The sequence below is a fragment of the Molothrus ater genome, chromosome 7 (genome assembly GCF_012460135.2).
Source record: "Molothrus ater isolate BHLD 08-10-18 breed brown headed cowbird chromosome 7, BPBGC_Mater_1.1, whole genome shotgun sequence".
NCBI lineage: Eukaryota > Metazoa > Chordata > Aves > Passeriformes > Icteridae > Molothrus > Molothrus ater.
In genome coordinates this window covers 13,922,604-13,946,766 of record NC_050484.2, presented here as the reverse complement: position 1 = coordinate 13,946,766, position 24,163 = coordinate 13,922,604, and the positions used below count along the sequence as shown (strand labels likewise).

General features: G+C 36.9%; 1 protein-coding gene across 1 annotated transcript in view; it reads left to right on the top strand.

The window, feature by feature from the left end:
* The window catches only part of NBEAL1 (neurobeachin like 1), a 74,999-nt gene that overhangs the window by 2,342 nt on the left and 48,494 nt on the right, over window positions 1-24,163 (top strand). The window contains 6 exon segments of the mRNA XM_036387185.2: window positions 13,123-13,214; window positions 18,377-18,538; window positions 19,833-19,914; window positions 20,091-20,218; window positions 21,050-21,132; window positions 23,262-23,347. Coding sequence (XP_036243078.1) covers window positions 13,123-13,214; window positions 18,377-18,538; window positions 19,833-19,914; window positions 20,091-20,218; window positions 21,050-21,132; window positions 23,262-23,347 — 633 coding nt within the window.

Sequence of the window (24,163 nt, the reverse complement as noted above, 5' to 3'; positions counted from 1 at the left end):
TTAAACTTGGTGAAGTTAAAAGCAGGTGAAGAAGTTATGTCTCCATCTTGGGATGTAAAATGTGGGAGGCCTTAAAGTAAATTAGTTTATTCAGTCCACTTGGAAACATCTGTATATTGTGCTTTGTTCTTCTCAGAGCATCTAGCAGAATGGGAAGGTGTAGCAATAATTAGCAGTGATAGGATATAGTGGTTTAGAGAGAAGTTGTTTATAGCTGGAAGTGAAGTGTTTATACCTGCCCAGTGAAGTGCAGTATGTTGCACTGCAGTGACTGTCCCTGAATGACATCCTGGGAAATAAAGCTAGGCAAATTCTTCAAAGTAGAAAATGGCTGGAGAGTGACAGTTGAGTAAGGCACGATAAATTCCTATTTATTGTGCCCCAATCCCAAATACGTGGCTTTAGCTTTTGCAGCCTTGTTAGCTACAGAGACAGTGAAATCCAAGCTACTCCTTTGTGATGCTTCAGACTGTTGCTAATGGTCTTGTCTTTTGATAATCGGGTCCTTCGTGATAATCTTTTAAATACAGCACCCTGTGCTAAAGCAGCAAGGCTTTTCACAGCTTTCAAGTGCTACAGAATGCTGTGTCACCATCTTACCATCTATCCTGGGTCGTGACTTTTGTTCTTTGTGATTCCTTGACATCTCTGGCAGCATCAGGTGTCAGTTGCAACGATTAGTTTTGTGCAAAGTAACATTAGGAAGGCATTTCTCCATTTTCATTGCTTCTTGTGCAGTTGAAGAATTTGAGATATGGGCAGATAGCAGCATTAAGCAGGGCCTTTGCAGGAGCAGTCTTTGGAAGACACCATGTATGAGGTGGTTTAATTTTTCTGGGTTTTTTTTTTGTTGTTTTGGTGGGATTTTTTGCTTGTTTGTGGTTTTTAAAAATATTTTTAATTTTTTTTAAAGATAATATTTGGGTGTCTGCAAGAGTTTGGTTTTAGTTGGTATTCAGTTGTTTTCATTTCTCAGTTTCTAATCTAAGGGTGGGATTTGGTTTTGGATTTTTTTTCTCCTTCTGTTTCCCTAAAAGCTACAGATTGCAGTCGGCTGTTACAGATTAAAGTAGTAGCCACATTTGATGTTGCATGGAAGCAGTTTAAAACTTCTTTAGATTTAGTAAAATTTAGATTTGAGTCACTGCGGTTGTTACCATGTTGTATTATTCACAGCCTAAATCTGGTTTTGTCTTGAGTATTTTGTTGGTTTTGGTTTTTTTCTTTTTCTTTTTTCAATTTGTTAAAGTTTCTGCATAGAGTGCCTTGTTAAGGATGTAACTTCCTGATGATTTTCAGTTTGAAATTATTTTAGTGGTTGGGGGATGTTTTTCTGTTCAGTGAACTGTTAATGTACAATGCCTTTACTCAAATATTGATATGACTGTGAACTACTGTCTTCTCATCCAAATGTTGGAATGAGCATTTTAAGGTAATTGAATTGTGTAAAAGAGATAGCAACATTTTTTTCCAGTAGACTGATAGTTAAAAGCCTTCAATAACCTACAGAGGAGCATGGAGCACTCCTTATGTAAGTGCACATAGAGCAGATAGCTGAAAATGCTTTACTAATGTAAGTGTACAGCAGGAGTAGAGCTCCATCAGGTAGAAGGACATGCTTCCATGTGTGTCTGTGACTTCTTTGGGTTTGTGACAGAGCTAATCTACCAGTTTTGTCTAGTAACATTAGACTGTCATGGCTGCAAGATTACTATGGTAATGTTGCTGTTACTATTGTAATATTGGTTGACTATCCTTTTATTAGATATTAATTATATATCAGTATAGAAAATTTATTTCTGTTTCATAATCCTCTGAAGTAACTTTTGCTGCAGATTCAAATTAAAGAGATTCAACCTCTGTCCTATCTGTAAGATTTTAAGTATATGTAGTTCACCTCCAGTTGTTCTGTTAGGTATTTCAGACTCTTAGACATAAAGCATGTCAGGATTTCTGATATTTTGGATTTTGTTCAGAAAGTGTTCAGATAGCCTTTTATATGGAGATTTTTTCTAATCTGTGAAAATAAGAGATCCTAGTTGCCTTCAAAAGGCATTTCAAAGGCATTAATGGAAGCACTTAACTGCCGTATTCACATCAGTTTTCATGATACTACAATAGTTCTGAGCTTTTTCTTACACTCTTGTCTTGAATATAGCCCTGATTTCATTTAAACACTACTTTTTCCTGTGACATGAAACAATGATTTCAAGGGAAAGCTGTGAATGTTCTTCACTCAGTTTGGAGCCTGTGCTTCTCATTTCAAGAGGGAATGTTCAGCCTTGGTGTCATTGATACAGTCAGGACTTTGTGTGTTAGCTGATCATAATGATCTGGTCTTTACTAACGCAGAGAGCTGAGACAGCCACGTCCCTTGCTGTGTTAAGAGCAGCAGACCTGTGCATAAACTGTTATCTCAAATGTGCTTTCTCACCTTGTGCTGCACCTCTCATTTGTTTTTACAAAATCTGATTGTATTGAGATAATACACTACAATTGTAGTTTCCTCTCTGGCACAGTGAGGGATATCTTTGTATTATAAATATCGTCTCATTTAATATTGTAACATTGTTTCTCCAATACATGTGCCTTTAGCCAAATTATGCTTTGCTGTGATGAGAAGCATGTAATTCAACAAGAATATAATAATCATTGACGTTGAATTGTAAGCCCCGTGTGAAACACTGGCCATGGCATCCCAAATGTGATCTCATCCTGGCTTGGCTTGCCCTTGTCTTCCTTCTTGTGCAGTTGCTGACTTGTCAGTGATGCAGATCACATTGCTATATGTTGCCTTTGTTAGATTTGATAAAGAATTATTCAGCTTACAGTTAGATGAATTTGAGCAAACCAAGTGCTCAGTAAAAGTAGTTTTTAGGAATTCACTGTCATGTAAATTCATGCCTCTGCTGAAACTAGTGAAGTCTTATAAAGGAATTGTTGTGTAAGATATCTTTTCTGTAGATTGTTTTAAGTAAATTTCTTTGTTCCTAGGGATTGTAACTTGAAGAACATGTCACAAGTCACTTGTGGCCATGTGGTGACAAAAATATCTTTGTTCTGTCTCTATTCAAGAGCCTGAACTAAGAATGGATAGAGATAACAGTTGGTCTTCTGAATTAACAGTTGGTCTAATTCTGAATTAACTGCTATTTAAAGAGCTGTCTCCTAGTCCAAGAACTAACATAATTCTGATATTTACAAATATAGAACTTCTCATATAAATAGCTGACATCAGTATATGAGCCATCAGTCTCTGGAGTGGCTGTTTCCTTCCTTAATTATAGGCCAGGGTGACCTTGTGCTGGTAGTTGTTCAGACACAGAACAGAGACTGACACAGAGAATGCAGATTTCAGGTTGCAGTGAGGCAGCAGCTAAATCTAAACAGGCAAAGATGTAAGAAAACCATAAGGTTTTTACAAGCTATGAAGAAATTATTGTTGCTCATTCTATCATACAAGTAGCAGTGCATATATGTAGCTGCTACTGCTGGACAAAGTAGAGTCTGAGATTTGTTGGTGTTTTTGATGTAAGATTCAGCATTTTAGTGGAGTCCAACATGAGGTTAGAATTTCCACATGCCTGTGGGTTTGTGGATCAGCACTTTACAGAACCAGTAAGAAACATCCAGTTCTGAACATGCCAACAAATAATAATTCAGATCAAGCTTTTATTGATGTGAAAGAATTGAGTGTCTCTTAAATGGAATGATATATCACAAAGCTACGAGCACAGGCTTCTGGTTCTATATGTGATGCTCTAATATAGAGAGAAATTAACAAACCCTGCATTGTTGTGTGTGTCTGAGTTACAGCTCTTTTAACTTGGTCAGCTGGGCAGCTTTGGGGATGACGTGTGTCCTGGTGAGAGAATATTGCCAAATCAACTCAAATACGCAGTATGTTTGTGCTGATTCTGAAATGAGAGGAAGGCTTGCTAGCTGCCCATTGAACAGCATTGGAGCTTGAGGCCTGAATCCAAATGTTGTCAGTAGACACTGTTAAAATATTTACAGGCTTCAGAAAGGTTAAACAGCTGCTGTAGGAGAGAGAAGAGCTTCTCTAATTACTGAGCTTTTCTTGCTGAAAGAATTGTATGTGAGTAGGGGAACAAAATTCAAAACATGCACATCTCACCAGTACCGACAAGCACCTTTTTTCTTTAAAAAAACACCAACTTGCTCAAGTCTAACTTTTCCAATTTATCTTCTACTAAATGGGAGGTTGCAGTGGAGGACAATGGGAGAGATGACAGGGAGCACCAAGAGATGAAAACTGTATTTGGTTATTCTCTTCATAAACCCTGTCTTAAGTTTGGTATCTCAGGCTTCTCCAAGTATCTGCAAACCTAAACATTAGCTGTGAGTTCTCTGTGCTGGTAAGATGTTTGTGTGTGTTGATGCATTCTCTGATATTTAAAGCATAATCCAATTTATGATTGAGGCTTACATTTGCTTTTAGTAAGCAATGGGAATAAGTGATGTTAAATACATAGTGAGTGGGTAAAGCTCTTGGGAGTAAAGCAGGGTATAGAAAATAAATGTATTATTTACAGATATCTGACTCTAGTTAATTGTGCTGATCATTTAAAAACTGAACCAGCAGAAGTGTACTGGATGCCAAACAGCATTTAGGCAAGTAACCCATATTCTGCTATGCTGTAGTTTTTGAGGCGTTTTTTTAAAGTGTGCTTTTGAAAAGTGAATTTGGGGATTTTAAATTATACCCCTCCAGTCAATACATAAATTATACCTTCAGTGCATAGTTCAGCTTCAGTATGTTAAGTAGGGCCAGGTGAGACTGAGGAGGCAAAACCAAATAGTGAAATACATAGCTAATGATACAGAAATTGGTTTTAGTTTAATTTGGTATAATCACATGACACTTGGAAACACATGCTTTTGTCTTTGAAACAAAGACTTTTTTTTGCTAAGCTGTACTCCAGTTCTCAACGTTATCTGCTGGAAGACGTAGCTAGACAATGTTTAGCTGCTGATATGGTGAAACAGGCTGATGTTTCACTGTTGTAGCACCATCCTGCTTCCTTTGTGTCTGTGATAAACTTGTATTGTATCTTGCACTACATTGAAAGTTAGAAACTCAGTGGGGCAAAAGCTGACTTTGTGTGTGTTGGTGCTAAAATTCAGCCTTTTTCTCAGGTCAAATAATGGCAAAATTTGGAGTTTATAAGCAGTTAAGAGTTCAAGTCTTGTATAAGGTATAGTTTGAATTTTCATTAAATTTAGGCTAATCTTGACACTGTAGATTTTGGCATCATGTTATCTTTGAATTATTTAGGATGTTTCTTGTTCCCATTAAAATACAGCTTCCAGCTGGTTCACAATGCCAAATTTGGTGGGAAAATTGAATGTTGATAGAATGAAATTTGTTACAGTATGGTAAGTTCCTGATAAGTATTCTGTGTGGTGGACTCCAGAAGGCTGAAATAGGATATACCAACTTGTACATGGGGCTTGCCTGGTGGTACTTTCTGTCAAATGTGAAGACATTAAAATCTGAATTCACATTAATTAGATTCATCCCATGGATGGCATCAGACACATGCCAGTTTCAAGCTACAAGGTTGTAATTGTATCATCATTCAAAAACAACAGCAATAATAAAAATGGCAAGAGAAAGAAAAGTTGAGGCTTTACTTCTATTTTAGTAAGAAAATTCTTTCATTTTGTTTTTCCAGTTTTGTTGGAGATCTGAAGTAAAAAGGAAAATGAATAAATTGCTTGGATTGTCTTTAACGCAATACTAGAAGATTAAAAATATTTTTTGTTTTGAGAAGAGAAGAAAAATACTAAACTTGACCTAAAGTTGAGAAGAGAAGAAAAATACTAAACTTGAACTAAATTTTATCATGATTGACAGCTATAGGCTTATTTTGGTATAAATCCTTATGCTAAAGCGAATTTTTAACTTGTCCCAAAATAGTTGTTTCTATCATGATTCACTGCAGCTTCCATTTATAAAACAAAGCATCACCACTCCATCCCTTTTTGCTTTTAATTCTGGAAATGGAACAGAATGCTTGTGTGGATGTTGAAAACGGAAATTTATAGTTACTTGCCAGGAGCTTTTCTTCTTTTGGATCCACTGATTCAAAAATCAGTATTTTGATTATAATGGAAAGTTGAGCCCAAAAATTGACTGATTCCCCAGTCAATTAGAATTGATTGATTGAATTTATCAAGGCAGTTATGCCAATTTACAATGGTTTATCATGAAGTTTTTTACTAGTTCTGTCTGTGGTGTTGCTCCTATAACAAAGCTTTTCATGTTTTATTTTGACATTTTATATGAAAGTTTCACAAAAAGCATAGGCACTGTGTCATATTGCACAGTAAAGGCTTCTAGGAGTTCTCATGCTGGAAATGTAGCCTTTTATGTCTGAAAACATGAAGAGGAAAGGGCTCCCTTAACACAAATCTTCTAATTCCCAAATGAATAGTTTATTTCAAACAGTGTTGAGAAGTGTTCTGCAATTCTGCATTATGCAGACTACCTCAATTAATTTAAAGATGAGTAAACTCACCAGTGATCTAAAGGCAATGTTTCATGTTTAGTTTCCTAATGTTACATTTTGTAAGTCTAATTCAATCTTGACACCAAAGGATTGTTCTTACTTTAAATAAAATGCTTGGGGATGGGGATTATTTATGATAATGCCAGTGCCAGTGAGATTTTATGGTTGTGCTTCTAAGCTGAAATCCACTTTGAAGGTTGACTGAGTGCTAGCACAGGAGTCAGACCCGGCTGGCTGTTTGATGGCTGCATGTTAAATTTAACGACTTCAAACCACTGCCTTGTCCAACAAGTCGGGCTTGTCTGATAGCTGGACTCTGAACTGCCCTGCAGGGAATTTTTGCCTTCAGAGCATGGAATGTGACCCTGCCAAGAGCCTCGGGTGGATCCAGCTTTTGTTTTAGCAACTAATACTTCCTGAACATATCTGTAAAATTCTACTGAGCTTTGCCCTTCCAGTTCTTTGCCTGAAGCCTTAGTAGAAATGGAAGTTAGTACTAAATCTAAAATAAACCCTTTATATAACTACATAAACAGTGTTGGTTTGAAAGCTTGGGTAAATGTACAGGCACAGGGCTGAAGACTTTCAGTTGGGAGGACTTCAGTGCTAGTTTTCTGTAAAATGTTTTCATTTAACTGAGAACTAGCTGTAAGACTAGTACTACCTGGCTTCTTAATGGATATAAAAAACGTTACAGTGGTTCAAACATTTATTGTGACCTTCTTGCACAGATTGAAAAATAAGAGTGTATTAGAACATTTTTGTCATTCATTTAATGAGTTTCCATAGAGACTAGAAAAGGCTCTTGTAATTTCCAGACAATTCAGTGTATCAGAGACAAGAGCCTGTCCCCAGCTCGTGTAGATTTTGGTGTAGTTTCTTTTCCCTTCATTGCCTTAGAGAAGGTCCTGCCTGTCTGAAGGGCATCAGAGTAGATCTCCACTGGGCTCTGGGCTTTGCCTCAGCATGGTTCAGTGCTGAAGGTGAAGAACACCCCGTGTAAGAATAGCCTTTCTAGAGTTTATACATCCAAATTGCAAGTGTTAACACTCCATGGGAATCTTGGTAATTGGTTGGCAGAATTTAGTCACAGTACTGCAGTGCATACTGGAGACCAGTACAATTGATTTATTTAGCAAATGTTTTTTCTTTCTGGCATTGTACTATTCTAGAAAAGAAAAAAAAAAAAAACAACCAACCTAACCCTCCTCTGGCTCCTCTGGCTGTTTCATGGGAAATGGGTTTAGTGTGTTATGGTTTGGAGTGGTTTTTGAGGTTATTTTCAGTACCTGTTAGAAACACTCCACTGCTCAGGCCTGGCAGTGGTTTTTTTTGGGGTTTTTTTTTTAAGTGTAAAGAGCTGTAGCAACTCTTATTGTGCTGAGAGGATCTTGGGGAAATGGAGGCCTGAAGGGTGGTGTGTCATTGTGCTGGGTTGGGTTATTTGTTCATTTTTTTAATGAAAACCAGAGGTATTTAGGGAAGGGAAGGAACAAGGAAGTACTTTCACTTTCAGCTGCTCTGAGCTATATTTGATTTAATAGGCACAAAGGACTTGTTTTTCATTAGTGCAGGTGAGTGACTGCTATAGCACTTTCAAAGGCCTTCATTACAATGGACTGAGCTCAGAAGCATAAGCTTAGCTTCTGCAAACTTGTGGCTATTAACAAATTTTTATATTCCTGGGCTCTTTATTTTGTTTTTCAGTGGTTTTTTCATAGACTTTTGTTACAATGACAACTTTAAGATAGCTTTGTTAAAACTCTAGTTGTTTCCATGTATCACTATGAAAAGAAATGCTGTCTGAAGTTCTATTTTACCTTCTTGGAGTTCAAGCCATGGGGAAATTATCTTCCAGAAGTTTTAAGGCATGCAGTTTCTATATGTGAATTGTTAGTCAAATAAATTACATAAATTTGGCCTGCAGAAAAGCCAGGCAGGTTTCAGGTAAATAAATGAAAAGCTTAGGCTTGTAACTTAGAAGGCTTTAAGGCTTCAGAAAACAGCATTTTTTATCTTGTAGTAATTGAAAAGTTGTAACTGGTGAAAGGCATTTTATTACCTCTTAGAAGCTTCTTCCTGCTTTTACTGCTTCTGCACCAATCAAAAATATCCTTCTTGATTTCTTGCTGATCTAAGAGGACGTGTGTGCAGAGTGTGTGTGGTGGGGCTGGAAAAGAATACCAATCCTCACATTGGTTTATCAGAGTTTAGCCTTGTGGTGTTATTACCAAAGCATACAGTGCTTTGTAAACTGTGCTCTCCAAGTGCATCTTCAACCAGCACCACAGAAAACAATTTGGAGCTGTTTTCTGACATACAGCCTCCAGCTGCCTGTCTGCAGAATGATAACAAAAGAGTAATTTTCAAAGAGGGGAAATACATTCCATAGTTTTTGCTGCTCTCTTAGGAGGACCACAGATGTGATGTAGTAGCTCACAATTTACAGTGAATCAGGTGGAGCTGAGGTTGCAGTTCATTGATTTGTTGCCCTCAGTAGCATCATGGATCCCATGGGATGCTCTCTTCTGACACCTAGTAACACAGATATTTGTCATATTGCAACATGTACTGGCTTGGAAAGTTAATCTGGCACTGGAGAACACAAATGTATTAATGTTAAATTAAGATTAATTTGTGTTCTGCTCTTAATATGGTTTACCACTTCTGTTGTGGGACAATAGAGGATTGTTGAAAAGGTAAGTGGGGGGGGAGGACTTAACAGAAATACATTCTTTTTCACTTTTCATTCCATCAAATTTAAACTCCAGATTAAGTGGGACCAGCTGACCTCAAGAAAAAGTTCAGTTCAAGGTAAAGATGCTGGGTAGGATAATTGCATTATACATAAAATCACAGTGTAAACAAAACAGCTGATACCTGTTATTGCAGCCTGGTTTTATTATGAACTTGGAATATTAAACCACTGTAAAAAGACTGTCCTAAACTATGATACCTTTGGTTTGGAAGAATGTAAGGTGCATCTGATTCACATAGGCAGATCTTCAGAAAGGTTGTATGTATTTAGCTGTGTTTTAGGACATTTATATATACTTTGCCAAGGGTAACATTTACCATTTTCAGTTTCCTTTCCTAAAACTACTTCAGTAAAATCTAGATTTTCTTGGAGCTTTCAACAGGAGACTGGTGCCTAATAAAGAAAAATGAAAACCTGGGCCAGATTTGAAGTTAAAAAGCTGTTTATAGCTTCTGTTTCTAACATTATTGACATAACTTACATGAAATATTTTAATTGTAGCCCATTTGCTAAATATTTTGTCACTTTTTCCTGGAATGAACTTTTGCTTCACAAGTCTTCATTTTTGTTCATTTCTGGAAAGGAGGCATGCCTCTGTTAGCTGGTGTATAATGGAGATCTATTTCTTGGTGTTTCTCATGTTGCTAAGTGATCTTGTTTACTTTTTTGCCTTCATGATTTTTTAAAAAAAAATTTGTCCAGGTGGTTTGGAGTTAGTGATGGAAATATCTAGATTTGACTCTGAGTCAACTGTTGCATAAACTGTTTTCTGCTGGCACATACCAGTAGTGCTACCTGGTATTTTGATATAAAATCTGATTATTTTAGTAACTCGGAATATTACATTATTAATTGACTGTCAGGGGATTGAGATGAAGGGAGTTGGGTTGAATTGTGTGCTGCAGGAATAATCAAACAGTACAGCAGTTCTTGGTTTTTACCAGGAGCAGGAGGAGTTCTAGTGGCAGAGCAAATTGAGCAGGCTGTGTTCTACAGGTAGGCAAAAACTTCTGACTGTTTCATAACATGTGGTTTACTCTTGCCATCTGTATAAGTGCTATTTCTTGCAAATTTTGTCTGCCAGTGTTCTCTTATTCCCAGTCTGTACTGATAGCTTTGCAAAGGCATTGGAGTTCAAAGATAATGAAGCTTGAAACTCATTTAGGCTGTATCATTAAAAAGGAGCAAGCAGGCATTTAATATAACTTTGTCTTTTGCCCTACCCTTCCCCTTTTCTCATCCTTGACTTTTGTTAAAGCAATTTTAAGTCAGATAGTGTTGTTATTTGCACATCTTCTTTCATGGTAACCAAGAAAAACAGGTTTTTTACACAAGTTTACTGTTAGCAATTAGGAATGAGCCTGAGTTGTGTCAACAAAAAATTTTTATTTGGGAACATGAATCTAGTATTTCTTGTTGGATTTCAAGGAGAAGCTTCTCATGTCAACGAAGAAGCAGTTTGTTCAACAGGGAAAAAGTCTCTTTTAAGTTCAGTTTTTGCACGTGTATATGGCCGTTTTCATCAGAGTCATGGACACATGGATATGGCAACATTTCTGTTCATTACTTCCTGTAGTTGCTTTGTCCTTTGTAGCCTGAGCTCTGTTGTAATTACTAAAATGGTATCCTGGTTTCTCTTGTCTATATGATCCTGTGAAATAGTTTGCTTGCAGCTAAAATTACTTACTGTGAAATGCAAGAAAGTTAAAGCTTTGAACATGTGAACATTTTTGAAAAGCTGGGCTGTCTGAAGACAGTGTCTTCTACTACTTCTAAATCATTCTTTTAGGCAAGTCTTATTTCTTGTCTAACTTTTGCGTTGATTTTCAATATGTTTGATGTCTGAACCTGAGAAATGTGTATTCTATGCTCACCTACTTGTGATAATCGAACAAACTCTGTAGCTTAAAGCAGTATCTTGGAAACCTTGAAATTATTCTTTATCTCAACTGCTTCCTTCATTCTGTGTTTTGCAATTCCACGTTGAGAACAATTGGTAGGTGTGTTTAAGATTAGTTAACCATTTGGTAGGTGAGTGCATATTAAACATGAGAACAAGGCTACATTACACTTTCAGAACATAGTGCTGTTTTGACAAATTTTTAACAGAAAAAGAAAGGAAGTGATTACTTAAATAATTGAAAAGTGAATAAAAGCAGAGATGAGGAGAAGAAAGATTATGAAGGAGGGAGAGATTAGGAATTAAACAGAGGAAGGGAAAATAAAACAACAAGGAAAAATGAATAAGAAAATGCCATAAAGTCAGCAGAACTGAATAATCAGATGAGATATGTATCTAGCTGAAGGTTTTATTTGGCACCTGTTGTCACAGTACCTGAACACATTTTATATATAATTAATAGTCATAGTGAAGTAAATTGTGTCTGGATGTTTGTGACACTTCTTGCTTGAGTTGAGGATGGCTTTTGGGGACACAGAGAAGGGTAAAGGTTTAGAATGAGAAGGGGGTTCCCATGCTTTGTAACTCCTGTACATGCTGTGGAAAGATGCTCTGGGAAGAGCTTTGCACCACTTGAGGTTCTGGATTTATGTGTTTATTTTATTCTGAGGTTGTTTTTTTGTTTTGTTTGTGTGTTTTTTTAAAACTTGGTTTTGTTTGATTTCTTTCCCTCGTGGAGGGCTCTTTCATAGGTAGCTATTTTGCACTGACAGGACTCTCTGTCAGTCTTTCTTGCTGACTTTCTTTTACATTGACATTGCTGCAGAAGAGTGTGTGTGTTAGAGATATTCACTGTTTGCTCTTCAATCTTAACTCTACAGGGAAACATTATCTTATTTGGGAACATCTGTGGTAGTATAAAGGCAACAAACAAAAGGGAGGAGATACAGAAGAGGGAAAAAGATAAAGAAAAATGTTTTCAACTTCTGCAAAATGTTATAAATTATGGAGTGGATTCAGAAATCATTTGTAATCTCAAATACTTCAGGCAAAAATTTTAAAACTGTTTTGAAAATTATTTGTAGTGTAGAATGGGACTATGTGCATGTGTGTTAATGAACAAGACTGCACAGTCCTGGCAAAGGAATATGTTAGCTATGGGCTGGCAGCTTGTTTTTGAAAATTAAGCAGCTTGACTTCTAAAGTAAGACTACCTCAAATGCATATTTTGACAGCATTTCCCTGTGTGTTTGCAGTGGTCTAGGATCTGTCCTAGTTCCTGGGGCAGTGTCTAGCCCTGAGGGACTGCTGGTCACAAACACAGTCTTTGTGCTCTACTGGGAACAAATAGGAAGCTTAAATATAATTTTAATCTGTTAATAGCTATCTAATATGCAAGTCATAGTTTCTACATTGTTTTTTCTGAACACCATCTGTCTCTAATCTGCTATTATCTGCCATATTGACCTATGAGTGAAGCAAAAAGGAAATTATTTTGTGATTAGGATTGCTGTTAGGTCTCTTACTTAGTTTTATGAGCCATAAGGAGTGTTGTGTACTAGTATCTATGGTGTCAAGACTAGAACACATTCTAGTAAGTTTGTAAAGCTGGTATGGATGACTCTAGAGAATAAGTTAAGATTGTTTATGAGGGGAAAAGCTAAAATGCTTTGGTTGACACTGGTGCCAAGAAGAGGAGATGCATAAACTATTGAATAGAGCAGAAATGTCCCATCAGCACAACGTGGCTGAACATTTCCAAGTACACAGGTGGTCGTTTTTTCTTTTGGTTCTAAAAAATGTGTATTCTCTCATTTCACCCAGTTGAAATGCATTAAATAGAAACTTTTTATTTGTGGCAGTATTACAGAGTTGTTGATAGATGACCTTGAGTGCAATATTGCCTAATGTTCTCTTTCTTTTTACAGAAAGACCCAGATTACCTGAAGCTCTGGTTGGATAGTTTTGTGTCTAGCTATGAACAGTTTCTGGATGTGGACTTTGAGAAGCTGCCAACGAGGTATGTAGAATTACAGACCTGTTTATCTTTCCCTGATACCTGAAACAGACCTGGCTGAGAGCCCAGTCCTCTTCAATGGCAGTGCTGCCTTTAAACAAAAGTAAGTTTTTTAGTTGTCAAGTGGCACTCCCATTCATTTGAAGGTCGAGTTGGGTTGGGAATGATGAAATTAGGCAAATACTGGTATTTACATTGTATTAGGAAATTGGCCATGAGTACTTCTTGTTCTTGTTCATAGAAATATAATTGTTATTCCTTGTATTCGGTATAATTCTTTTGAATAAGTATTCATTTAATGTTGCATATGAAGTAGTGTTTACTATCTGCATCAGCAGTGACAGAAGAGAAGCAAGATATAGATAAAGCATTTGTGATTTTATTTCAGGGTTTGCTTTAAGATTAAGGATGAATGAAATTCTCAATGAAAGATTTGGCTATCTTAGCTGAAAACATGTAAAAATTAAAACATGCACCAGTTATAGACTTTAGAGTGATTTCCTTGCATCCATGAAGACTTCAGGGTAAGAGTATTGCTGACATCCCTCATGTTGCTGACCAAAAGCTCCCACTTAAAATCATGAGTCTATTGGAGCCTAATTTCAGAGTTTCATATTTAGTATTTTAAATTTGTATGCTGTGTTATCATGATTGTGTTTTCATGTCTGACTTTGAAAATGAGGAGTAAAAACTTAGGCATTGGATGTTCTGTTGCTTTTGAGGTGCTTGGATGAACTAGGGATTTTAAGAAAAACCAAATGTAAAGGATTCAGACTTCATGAGAGCTGGTGTCAGTATTACAGCTTATACCACCAATGCTCTTTGAAAGCACAGAATGGTGCTCCTTGCATGTGGCTGCATTCCAAGCCCTGTTGAAATCAATGGAAATTCTTTAATGGGCTTTGGGTCAGATGCTGTTTGAAGTGCAAGTGATAGCCTCAACTGTTACAAAGAAAGGAAGAATGCTGCAACTGCATCTCAGCAGATAAAAGCTGGACTTCCCAGCTCTTTGTATTAAAATTTTCCTCATAATGCCTCTATGAGAGCAAAATATATAGTGCAATTACCAGTAAGCAAGACCTTCAAGTTAATTCTGTGCTTTTCCTAAAAATTTATTTCTTTCTAGTGTCAAAAATGCATCTTACTATGTTTAGTTAAGGAGAAAAGTTTGTCCTTTGACACAGGTTATCTTTAACATACTGTTTAGTATTGAAATATGAACACAGGAAGATAAAAATCTCTTGGTACTTTGATTTTAAGTTTTTTAATTTATTTGTACTCTCAGTTTAAGTGGTTTTTAGTGTATGTGTTCATGGTTTTCATGTTGGATTTTTTTCAGCAACATAAAGCTTAATTATGCAGAACAGTAGTAGCATCTTCATTGTTATAAATGGTGACTTTAGTGAGTGTAAAAATAATGTGTTTTTCTGAGCTTAATGACAGGATTAGTGACTTAGTCTGGAGAAATAGAACCATGTGGATTTAGGCTTATTTGTGTAACAGATGCAAAGAAAAAGCATCAAAACAACATAGGGATGAAGGCAGATCCTTCCTGTGCTTTTATGTCTGCAATAAGCAAACCCATGGTGCTCAGATACTCGAGTTAATGAAGAATTGCAGTTTCTGCCTATATGTGCATTTGTGATATAATCAGGCATGTGAAAGTGGCATCTTTTTGGGCTGTGTCAATTTGTATTGCAGGCCTTTACATTGTGAAAACAGTATTACTGGGCCCATGAAAAAAAAAAGTAGGTCAGTGTGGAACTGTCAAATGCTGATTTCCAGTGAGTCCAGGGACCACAGGCCCCTGTGGACTCGCTTTATGTTTTTTTTTTTGTTTAACTGGATTCCTTATTAGACAACTAGTTCTGTCTGTTGGTCTTAAAAAAGCCTGATACTAGCTAAAATGAGACTGCACCAATAACTGCACCAATATTCTTTTCTTCCATCTATGAATCTTGGTGATTTTACAGCTGTATGCCTGCAAGACCTTGTGTAGTGAAGGGCTAATGCCAGGAAATAATGAGAAACTGTTTAGGGAGAAGGCTTGTACAGATTGCTGGACACAACTAACTTTTGGATTACAGGCATGACATTTTGTGTCAATCTAAAACATATGTGGGGGTTTTTAGCATCCAAGAAAATACCAGTTAAGAAATTTAAAGATTCTATTACAAGTTTGGATTTGGGTTTTTTTCCTTCCTGAAAGAAGGACTCTTAATTGGCAGTGTCACTTGCTGATTTAACTCATAAGGGTTTTTTTTCCCCCTATAAATTAGAATATCTAATTTCCTGAAGTCTGCTTTGGAAATGTGAAAGATGCTAAGCAGTACAGAATTAGGAAACCTCTAAATATAATGTGTGAGTGTACTCACAGTGATTTGACTGTATTAAGTAGAGCTTATACAGTTATGCAGCTTATACAGCTTCAGTTCTACCCCATCTTTGTGCCTCTACTCTGTATGAAATGGCTCATTGATGATGTTATAATTGATTTTGCTGAAAAGGTGAATATAGATATGCTAATGGTTTGATCATTGAGCACAAAAGACCAACACACCTGTCTGTTATTTCCCTCAAAATGTGTATCCATGTCATATGTATTTACCATAAAAAGGATAAAATCTCTACCAGCTGGTGTGAGGATTTTTTCTCCTCATTGGAGAGGAATTGTCATTTGATTCAATACTTTTAAAAATAACAAAGGCCTCCAGAGTGTTTGTCATACTTTTTTTCTGCTTTTGGTTTGCATGATCTTGAGCAAAGGAATTTAAAGGAAGCTCATGTAAAGTACCATAGAAACCGTATTTTATTACTTGCTGATTTCAAACCCACATAAAAATGATGCAGAAATCATGGTAAGAATGCTGATTACATGGTTAGTGTGATTGCATGGTGATTGTTGAAAAGTAAAGCCTGGTTTGCCACAGCAGTTTTTACCACTGGGGGAGGAGAGTTCCCAGTGTGTGTTTGAGCTGGAATTGATGCCTCTGAAGTGGAGGTGGTTCAGTTCCCTTCCAGACCCCTGACAGAGGTCATATGGCTGCATAACCATGCTAACATCATGAAGGAAATTACAAATAAAAGGATCCCAAATGTGTCAAGTTCTTTCTTATATTTTTGAGGTAGAGTACCAGCAGTCAAGTAACAATGTCAGATAGAGTATGTATTTTATATTCATTTTTTTCCTTCCTTTTGGAGTACTTACTTTAAACAATGACTCTGGTCGGGAAAAATTGGTACTACATGTCAACAAATTTAAATCCTTGTTTAAATCTAAGGTTTTTTGGTGGTATAGTAGTAATTTGGTCTGGGGTGAAAACAAGCTTGATTGGTTATAAATATTTACATTTATTTATATACTCTACAGTGTATTAATTTTGTGTAATGCCAGTTAAGATTTCTCATGCTGGTCTCACACATCTCTCCCAAATTGTCATGGGTTGTGCAACACAGGCAGCTACTGCAAAGAAAACATTCTTTGGGATGTGAGGCATGAAGGGTATGCTATTTGCTCTCTTGTAAAGCATTTCATGATCTTACTGAAAAAGACTTGTTGGCCATTTTAGGGAATTAACTTCTGGAAATATGATTTCAGCTGTCAAAAATTACAGTTTTCCTCATACTAAGAGGGAATTATCAGAATCTGAAATACAGAATCTGAATTATCAGATTATGAGAAACCATGCTTGTAATTCCAGAGTGAATCTGCCAGCAACTTGAGGGGTGAAGTTGCTATCACAGAATTTAAATTTATTTCTTGGCATTTGTGTTGGAAAAAAAGCAGTTGCTCTCAGTTTTGTGGTTTGTGTGGATTTCAGTTTAGAGCCTTGGCTATAAAATTTGTGTTACAATTGAGTTACAATTGTGCTCTGAATCCCTTGAGATTCTGAATTCCACAATCTGAAAAGCAAATTGCACAGCTGTGTGAGGGAGCAAAGGAATGAAGTAGGTAGTGATCTGTATAAGTGTAGGTAGCATTTGTTTTCTAGGATATGGGAGCTTCCTGTCACTTACACCTGTCTAGGTGTTTTACTAAACCGGGCCTCTGATTTTCCCTCCTATAAAGGCTTCCTTTTCAACATTAGAAGCTAAACAATGGTTGTTCCCCATTTTCCTTAAATAATAGAGTCATATTGTATAGGGTCAGTCACTGCATTTCTACACATCTTTTTTGTGGTTTTTCTCACGTAGGTGCAATGTGCACAGCAGTCATATTAGTGAGGGTTTGAGCGTGCTGAATTTTTTTGTTGTAGCTTTCCTCTGGCTTTGGCTGTGTTGGAGGCTTTTGTAAGCTCTAAGGCTCTTGCCTGTGTCTTCCTTTTCCTTCATAGAGTTCATAGAGGATGTGTCAGACTAAATAGCTGCTGCCGAAGGCTAACTGTTTTTAGCATGTGCTACGGTGGATAAACAATTCTCATCCCAAAAAATGTTCTTACAGTTCTGTAGATTTCTATACTGTTATTGAAATGGGTTTCCTTATGGTTGTTCCTGGGTCATTTTCTTATTTGGTTTTGGATCACTGGAAAAAAGAATTAAACCACAAATAAACCCATTCTTTTCTTCAAGTCTTGGTTCTCACTGGCGTGTTTCTAAAAATGTTTTAGTTTGCAGAAAACAATAGGCAAAAGATAATTTTGTATGGCTTTTTGAAATTTGTTAGAACAACGTGAGGTTCACTGTAGATGAATACCAACTGGGCTTCAATAACTATGCAGTAATTGGCATCTCATTTATTTGGACACTTTTAATCTTCAGTAGAAAGTAGAAAATGTTCTTCCAAATATGTTTTGTTCTCATGTTTCATTCCACTGTGACTGTCCCTGGGGATTTCCCAGGCCACCTTTTTACCTGGTGAAGATCATGCAATTTCTTTGTGGCAATTAAGGCAGCTCATTGCATGGAGGAGGATTTAGGAAGCCACTTAATGAATTTTAACACTTTTTATTTTTTTTTAATGTAGTTCATTGCTGGGGAAAAGAAAGCTCAGACTGGTGTATTGCCACCAGACGTTTCTGTGTGGCTCATTAGGAAGTGTTTGTGATGTGTCAGCTGGGTGACCTTTCCCACAGAACTTCACTGGAAAACCACATGAGTGCATGGGAATCGATTGGCAGCTTGGCATTTGTATGATTAACAATTTTGTGTCTGGCTTTTTTCATTAGGGTGGATGACATTCCACCGGGAATCTCGCTGCTTCCTGATAACATTCTTCAGGTCCTCAGGCTCCAGTTGCTACAGTGTGTCCAGAAAATGTCAGATGGCCTGGAAGAGCAGCAGCAGACCCTGTCACTTTTACTTGTGAAATTCTTTATCATCCTTTGCAGGTATTTGTTCCAATTGGTACCTCAGCAAGGCTGTTGTTTTGGTTAAGAAATCTTGATGCAGCCTATAAATATCGATTTTAATGACACATAGTATGTGATTTGATACATTCCAGTAGGTACAGAGAAATAACACTTCTCACAATCTTCAGAATAAAGGTAGAGGGAATAAAGAGAGAGAGGGGAGCAATGCAATGATCTTAGCAATAATGTTTGCAATGGAAATAGAAGGGGTTTAAACTCTAAATTCTTTGTAGCTGTAGAAGATAAATCTGTGGGAATTCAAGATATGATGTACCTCGTATAAGAAATACTTTTAAAAGAAAAGGTGCACTCTAACAACTGTTAGCTATGAAATAACTCAAGAGAATTGTACAGGAAGAACTGTTGCACATTCTTAACATGCTTATAATTCCATAAACAGCTTGTGAAACTTATTATTACACTACTCATGCAGCTGATTTCTTTCTGAAACTTCTGCCTGATAGTGTAATTCTGTTGACACAAATGAATAAACTGTTTTTAGGGATCTACTCCTCACTATTTCTTCAGTTTGCTGTTGCAAAATGCTATTAGAGAGAGGAAGGAGATAAAATATAATAGAGAATCTCCTTTACTGAGGAGTATTTGAAGCAGCATTTTTGAATACTTTCTCACTGTACCTCTGAAACAATTCAAAGAGCTGGCAGTGTTTAAATACCCTGGAGTATTGAATATAAGCTGAGTGGATGGTGGTAATGTGTTTCTGAATTACAAACTGGTGTCACCTTTACTTGCTGAAAAGTTATTCTATATCATCGCTTTGGTATTTGATCTTTGTAACTTCAGAACTGAGAAATTCTTAGTTGTTGTTGCTTTATTTTCTAAAATAATTTATTAGATGTTTGTTTTGCTCCAGAGAATTTAAAGTGAGAAATTTAAAGTTTCTAGGTTATATGTTTTCTAAAGTTTTAGAAAGTGTGTGCACTAGTAAAGGGGAAGTTATTGTCTTTGTTATCAGATGCCATTTCTGAGCTTTCTATTTAGGGTGTCCTGGGAATTTGCTTAACCTCTGAAACCCCAAATTCCAGATGGAATTGGCCTGTAGCAGAGTGATTTGAATCTTTCTTCCTGTTAGATGAAAACTCGTGAGCTCTGTAATGGTGACAGAAATAAACATTTAAGTATGTGCAGCCTTTTGGAGACTATTTTTGAAATGCTGGTATGAATATAGACAGAATGCTAAAGCAAACATTGTTTGAACTAGCTTCAAATGATACACAGTGTACAATCTGTGGTTTTTATGTTGTCTTTGCAGGAATTTGGCTAATGTGGAAGAGATTGGGATGTGTTCATACATTAACCATGTTATCACCATGACTACATTGTACATTCAACAGGTACATGGTTAATAATTCCTGTCTGTATTTTTGCCATCTCCTGCTTCGTTTTATGTGATCTGCTCTTTCAGTAATAGTGGGGAACAATTCATAGGCTCAGAACTGTTCTGGGGGAGATCAAGATTAATTTTCAACTTCTGGAAAGTTTCTGACCATAGCTTTCTTTTTCTTCTCAGTTAAAAAGCAAAACAAAAGAAAAAGAAGTGGAGGATCAGACCCCCATAGAAGAATTTGTGAGACATGCATTGGCTTTCTGTGAAAGCCTGTATGATCCGTATCGGAACTGGAGGCAGCGAATTGCAGGGTATGTGTGGATTAGCACAGGATGGTAAATACTCTGGTTTATGAGAGCTTTAACCATCAATCAGTAGAATCACACCACAGAAATGTGTTATGCTTTCTCAAACTGGATATGATTTAAATAATTTTCAGAAATTATAATATTTTTACTGTTAATACTAAAGTTAAAACAAAATTAAATTTGAGGATATATCAAGAGGTGGTTGGTTGCAACTGATCACCACGAAGGTGCTTACATTATGTTCTCCTTCCAAAAACTGACCATTTTTCTAAATTAGTGGAGCAAAGCCAAAAGGAATGTGGTGGGCAGACCTGCTTGAAATAGGGTAAAAGAACTTATTGAAGTTCACAGTGTAGATAACTTACATCTTTGAAAATGAGTTTATAAGTGTAGCAGTAGAATTACAGCCCTTTAATTTGACTATGTGTTCTCACCAGCCTAATGAACTCATAATAATGTTTTTGGCCCATTTAAAATGGCTTGGTCAAGGAATGTGGCATTCTAGCTGGTGGCTTAGTTGCAATAAGCAGGGACTAAATAAGAGATTGCTGGTTTTTTTTTATTTTATTTTTTTAACTAAACCATTTTGTAAAATGTTAAGTATTTTTAAGTGCAGACTGAATATGGGATTAGCTGTGATTCATGTCTTCAGGATGAAATACTACTTCACTATTCTTTTTCATCCTGTAAGCAAAAGATAACTCCTGATTTATGGCAACATTTTCTACTATGTCGTATTATAAATCCACATTATAAGTAATAAATTAATAAGTAAGTAATAAACAAAGGTATCATATCTAATTTCTTTGGTGTATGTTTTTAATGTAATTGCAGACGTTTCCTTAGTACAGTTGAAAGGAGCAGACAGAAGTATAAACCAGCTTCCCTCACTGTTGAGTTTGTCCCTTTTTTTTACCGTAAGTATTACTTAACAACCTGTTAAAAATAGTTTTCTGTCGAGGAATGAACTTAGTGAGCCCAAGTAACTTTCTCCTAAGCATGCCTGATAATGTTCAAGTCATTTACTTGCTTTCTGAGACTGAATGTAGCGGGTTACTTTATTTTCTGTGTTTCTTCTTGGCTTTGAGCATCACTATTTTGTCATTCCTGCTCATCTTTGAAAGCCTTTTTCTTTATTTCTAGACTTCATTTCAGTGCCCAACGTGGTTTAATAGGGTTGGTTCTGTGAACTTTCTTTTTATTGTGGTACACAGTGATTGCACATGCGATCTCTGTAGTAACTGCACTGATAACTCATGGAAAAATTATCTCAGGAGAGTGTTCATGTGCTTCTGTCTCTTTAATATGCTTTAACAACTAGAAAAAATGAAACTGTGCCATTCAACTAGCAAATGCTCCTTGGCCTCGAGTTTAGGAAGCAATTTTCTCTGGTTAAGTCATTAAATCATGATGGCTACTTTGGAATTTATGCGTTCTTATGATTACAGATTGTTTGTATGGAAGAGAAGAACTTACATGTGCATATTCTGTACTTAAATCTCAAGAATGTGGGATATCCAGGTAGTTCGCCAGTTGAGCATACCAAAGTGCTAGTGCCTACAGAATTGAAGCTGCAGGAACAAGCTGGAGGGAAGGGCGGTGAAGGAGTGAAATCAGTCCTTTTTGCAGCCATCCAATAACTTAGTTTTAATTGAAAATAAAAAAAAAAAAAAGAGGGATTCTATTCATGGAGTGGTAGCATTTATGAATTTGATTTTTCTAGGTTTGAGTCACAGCTCCTGTTCCTTGAGATTCCATTGCTGCATACAAAAAATACGATAGTTGCCAAAAAGACCAAATTGTTGCTGCCGGTAAAATGCCTTTATCTACATATCAGAGCACTGGAAACCCACTCTAAAGGCTGCTACTGAGGAATATCATCTGTAGGTTCTCTCCTCTCCATTCAGTGCATTGCCCTGTGGTTCCTCCTGTCTCTTAAATACAGTATCATGTGACCGAGCTAAAAGTCTGCTCATTAGCCAGCAGATACTCATCTGCTTGTTGGCCAACTGGCAGAAAGGACAGAGTAAGAAATTGCTGAGCATGTCCCTTAAGCATCCTGCCATGCCAGGACTAATTTGAGGGGGCGGGGGGGGGGGGGGTTAGTCTAGTGACTAGGAAAAACCCAGCCTAATGATTTATTCACAATCTGATAGGTACTGCTCTTTTCAATTTGCCTGTAGTTCTACAAAGATCCAGAGGCTATAAGTCAAGGAATGGTGGTACTAGCTCACTAACAGTGGCATCATCTAAGTAAGCTTTGTTCTGTTTGTAGAAGAGATTGGAAAAATAGCTCTGCCATCTTCTTTTAAAATAGGCCTAGACATTCAGTATATAATCAGAAATCTTACTTTCCAATAAGTTGCATTTCCAAAAATAATTCTTTGTAGTTTCTTGCTGCTGTGTTAGGTCTACAGTTATTGCTATAGCAACAATATCCAGGTTATATCTATTGCTAAGAAGAGACACTGAGGCTGTCTGGGCCTAATTTCTATCAGATATGGCAAGAGAAGAGATGCAAGATAGTTGTCATTAAAGAAATTACTGCTAGAAAGGTTACAGATCCACGCAGGATTCTCTGACAATCTGCCTTAAAGTCAGCAAGCTCAAGAACTGTTTTTTTGAGCTACCTGCACTGCATATGGCATCAGACTTTTCATGCCAAAATTTCTCTGAACTTTACCATGCTTGATAACTGGTTGTGTGTTAGAATGTCCTTCTCTTTCTCATTAATATGGACAAAATGGGCTCATTTTTACATTACAAATTGAGAGCAAAAGTTGTGTGTCTATAGTTCTGTCAGCTGGCATGGGAAGTTTATGCAAGCTGAAGGTGTGGCCCTGTGAATTCCTGATAAATGTGGTAATGTTGTGTTGCTTTGATAATGCTGGAATTGGTGTGTTTGTGTCTGAGTTATATAAAACAAAGTGGAGATAATACAGTTGATTTTTTTTAAATTTGTATGATAACAGGGAATAGAGGAGGGATTTTTTATTATTTGTTGGTGGGGTTTTTTTTGAGAAAAATCTTCTTTTTATTCAATCAGAATGCTTTCAAGAAAGTGAACATCTCAAGGAAAGCCTAAAATGTTGCCTGCTGCATCTCTTTGGAGCTATTGTGGCTGGTGGTCAGGTAAGGATACTTTGAACTTTTCAGCTGCTGAAACCTCCAAATGCTTGTTCTTTGTTTAAGATTTTTAAATACTCCATAACTTGTAAATGAGAAGAATTTATTATCCATGATTAATTATTTTTGTCTTAGCAACTTTGGGATCATTCTGGGCAATAATACCTAAATGCTAAAAGCTAGGTCCCAATTTCAAGTAACCATAGAAGTTTGCTGTTTAGAACAACTATGTGTTCATATGAACTTACTGTAATATCTTTAAGAAAAAATGTGCATAACTAGATTAGGAATTTCCACCTGCACAGATGGATGTTTTGTGTTCATGTGCATGAAATTGATCTATCTTACTTCCCAGTGCTGAAAGTAAGCTGTTTTCAGTAGGAGGCGTGGGGCATTACAGCTTGGAAGCTGTTTAAAGTCTTTGAAAGAACATGAGGAAATGAAGGTATTCATCAGCAGCAAAGTCAACATCCACTTTCTCACCTGACTCCTGTAAAGTCCTACTTAGTCTGGTCACAAGCAGCTGCTACTTCTGGTGATCTCCAAGAGGGTGTTTTTAAAGGTTTCCAGGGAGCTGCAAAGCCAGGCTCTGCTCCATCATGGAAGGCAAGTGGAGTCTGAGCAGGATGGCCAGCAGCAGTTTCCCTGACCACCAAAGGGTGCACTCTCACTGCACCCAGTGATGGGAGCAGCTGTGCTGGCTGGAACCAGGATGGACCAGCCCAACCCAGCCCACCACACAAGGCTGTGGTGATAAAGCCTAAAGTCAAGCCAGGAAGTCTGGTCAGCACGTCAGAGTAAGGGTTTGCTCTGCTGGTGGTA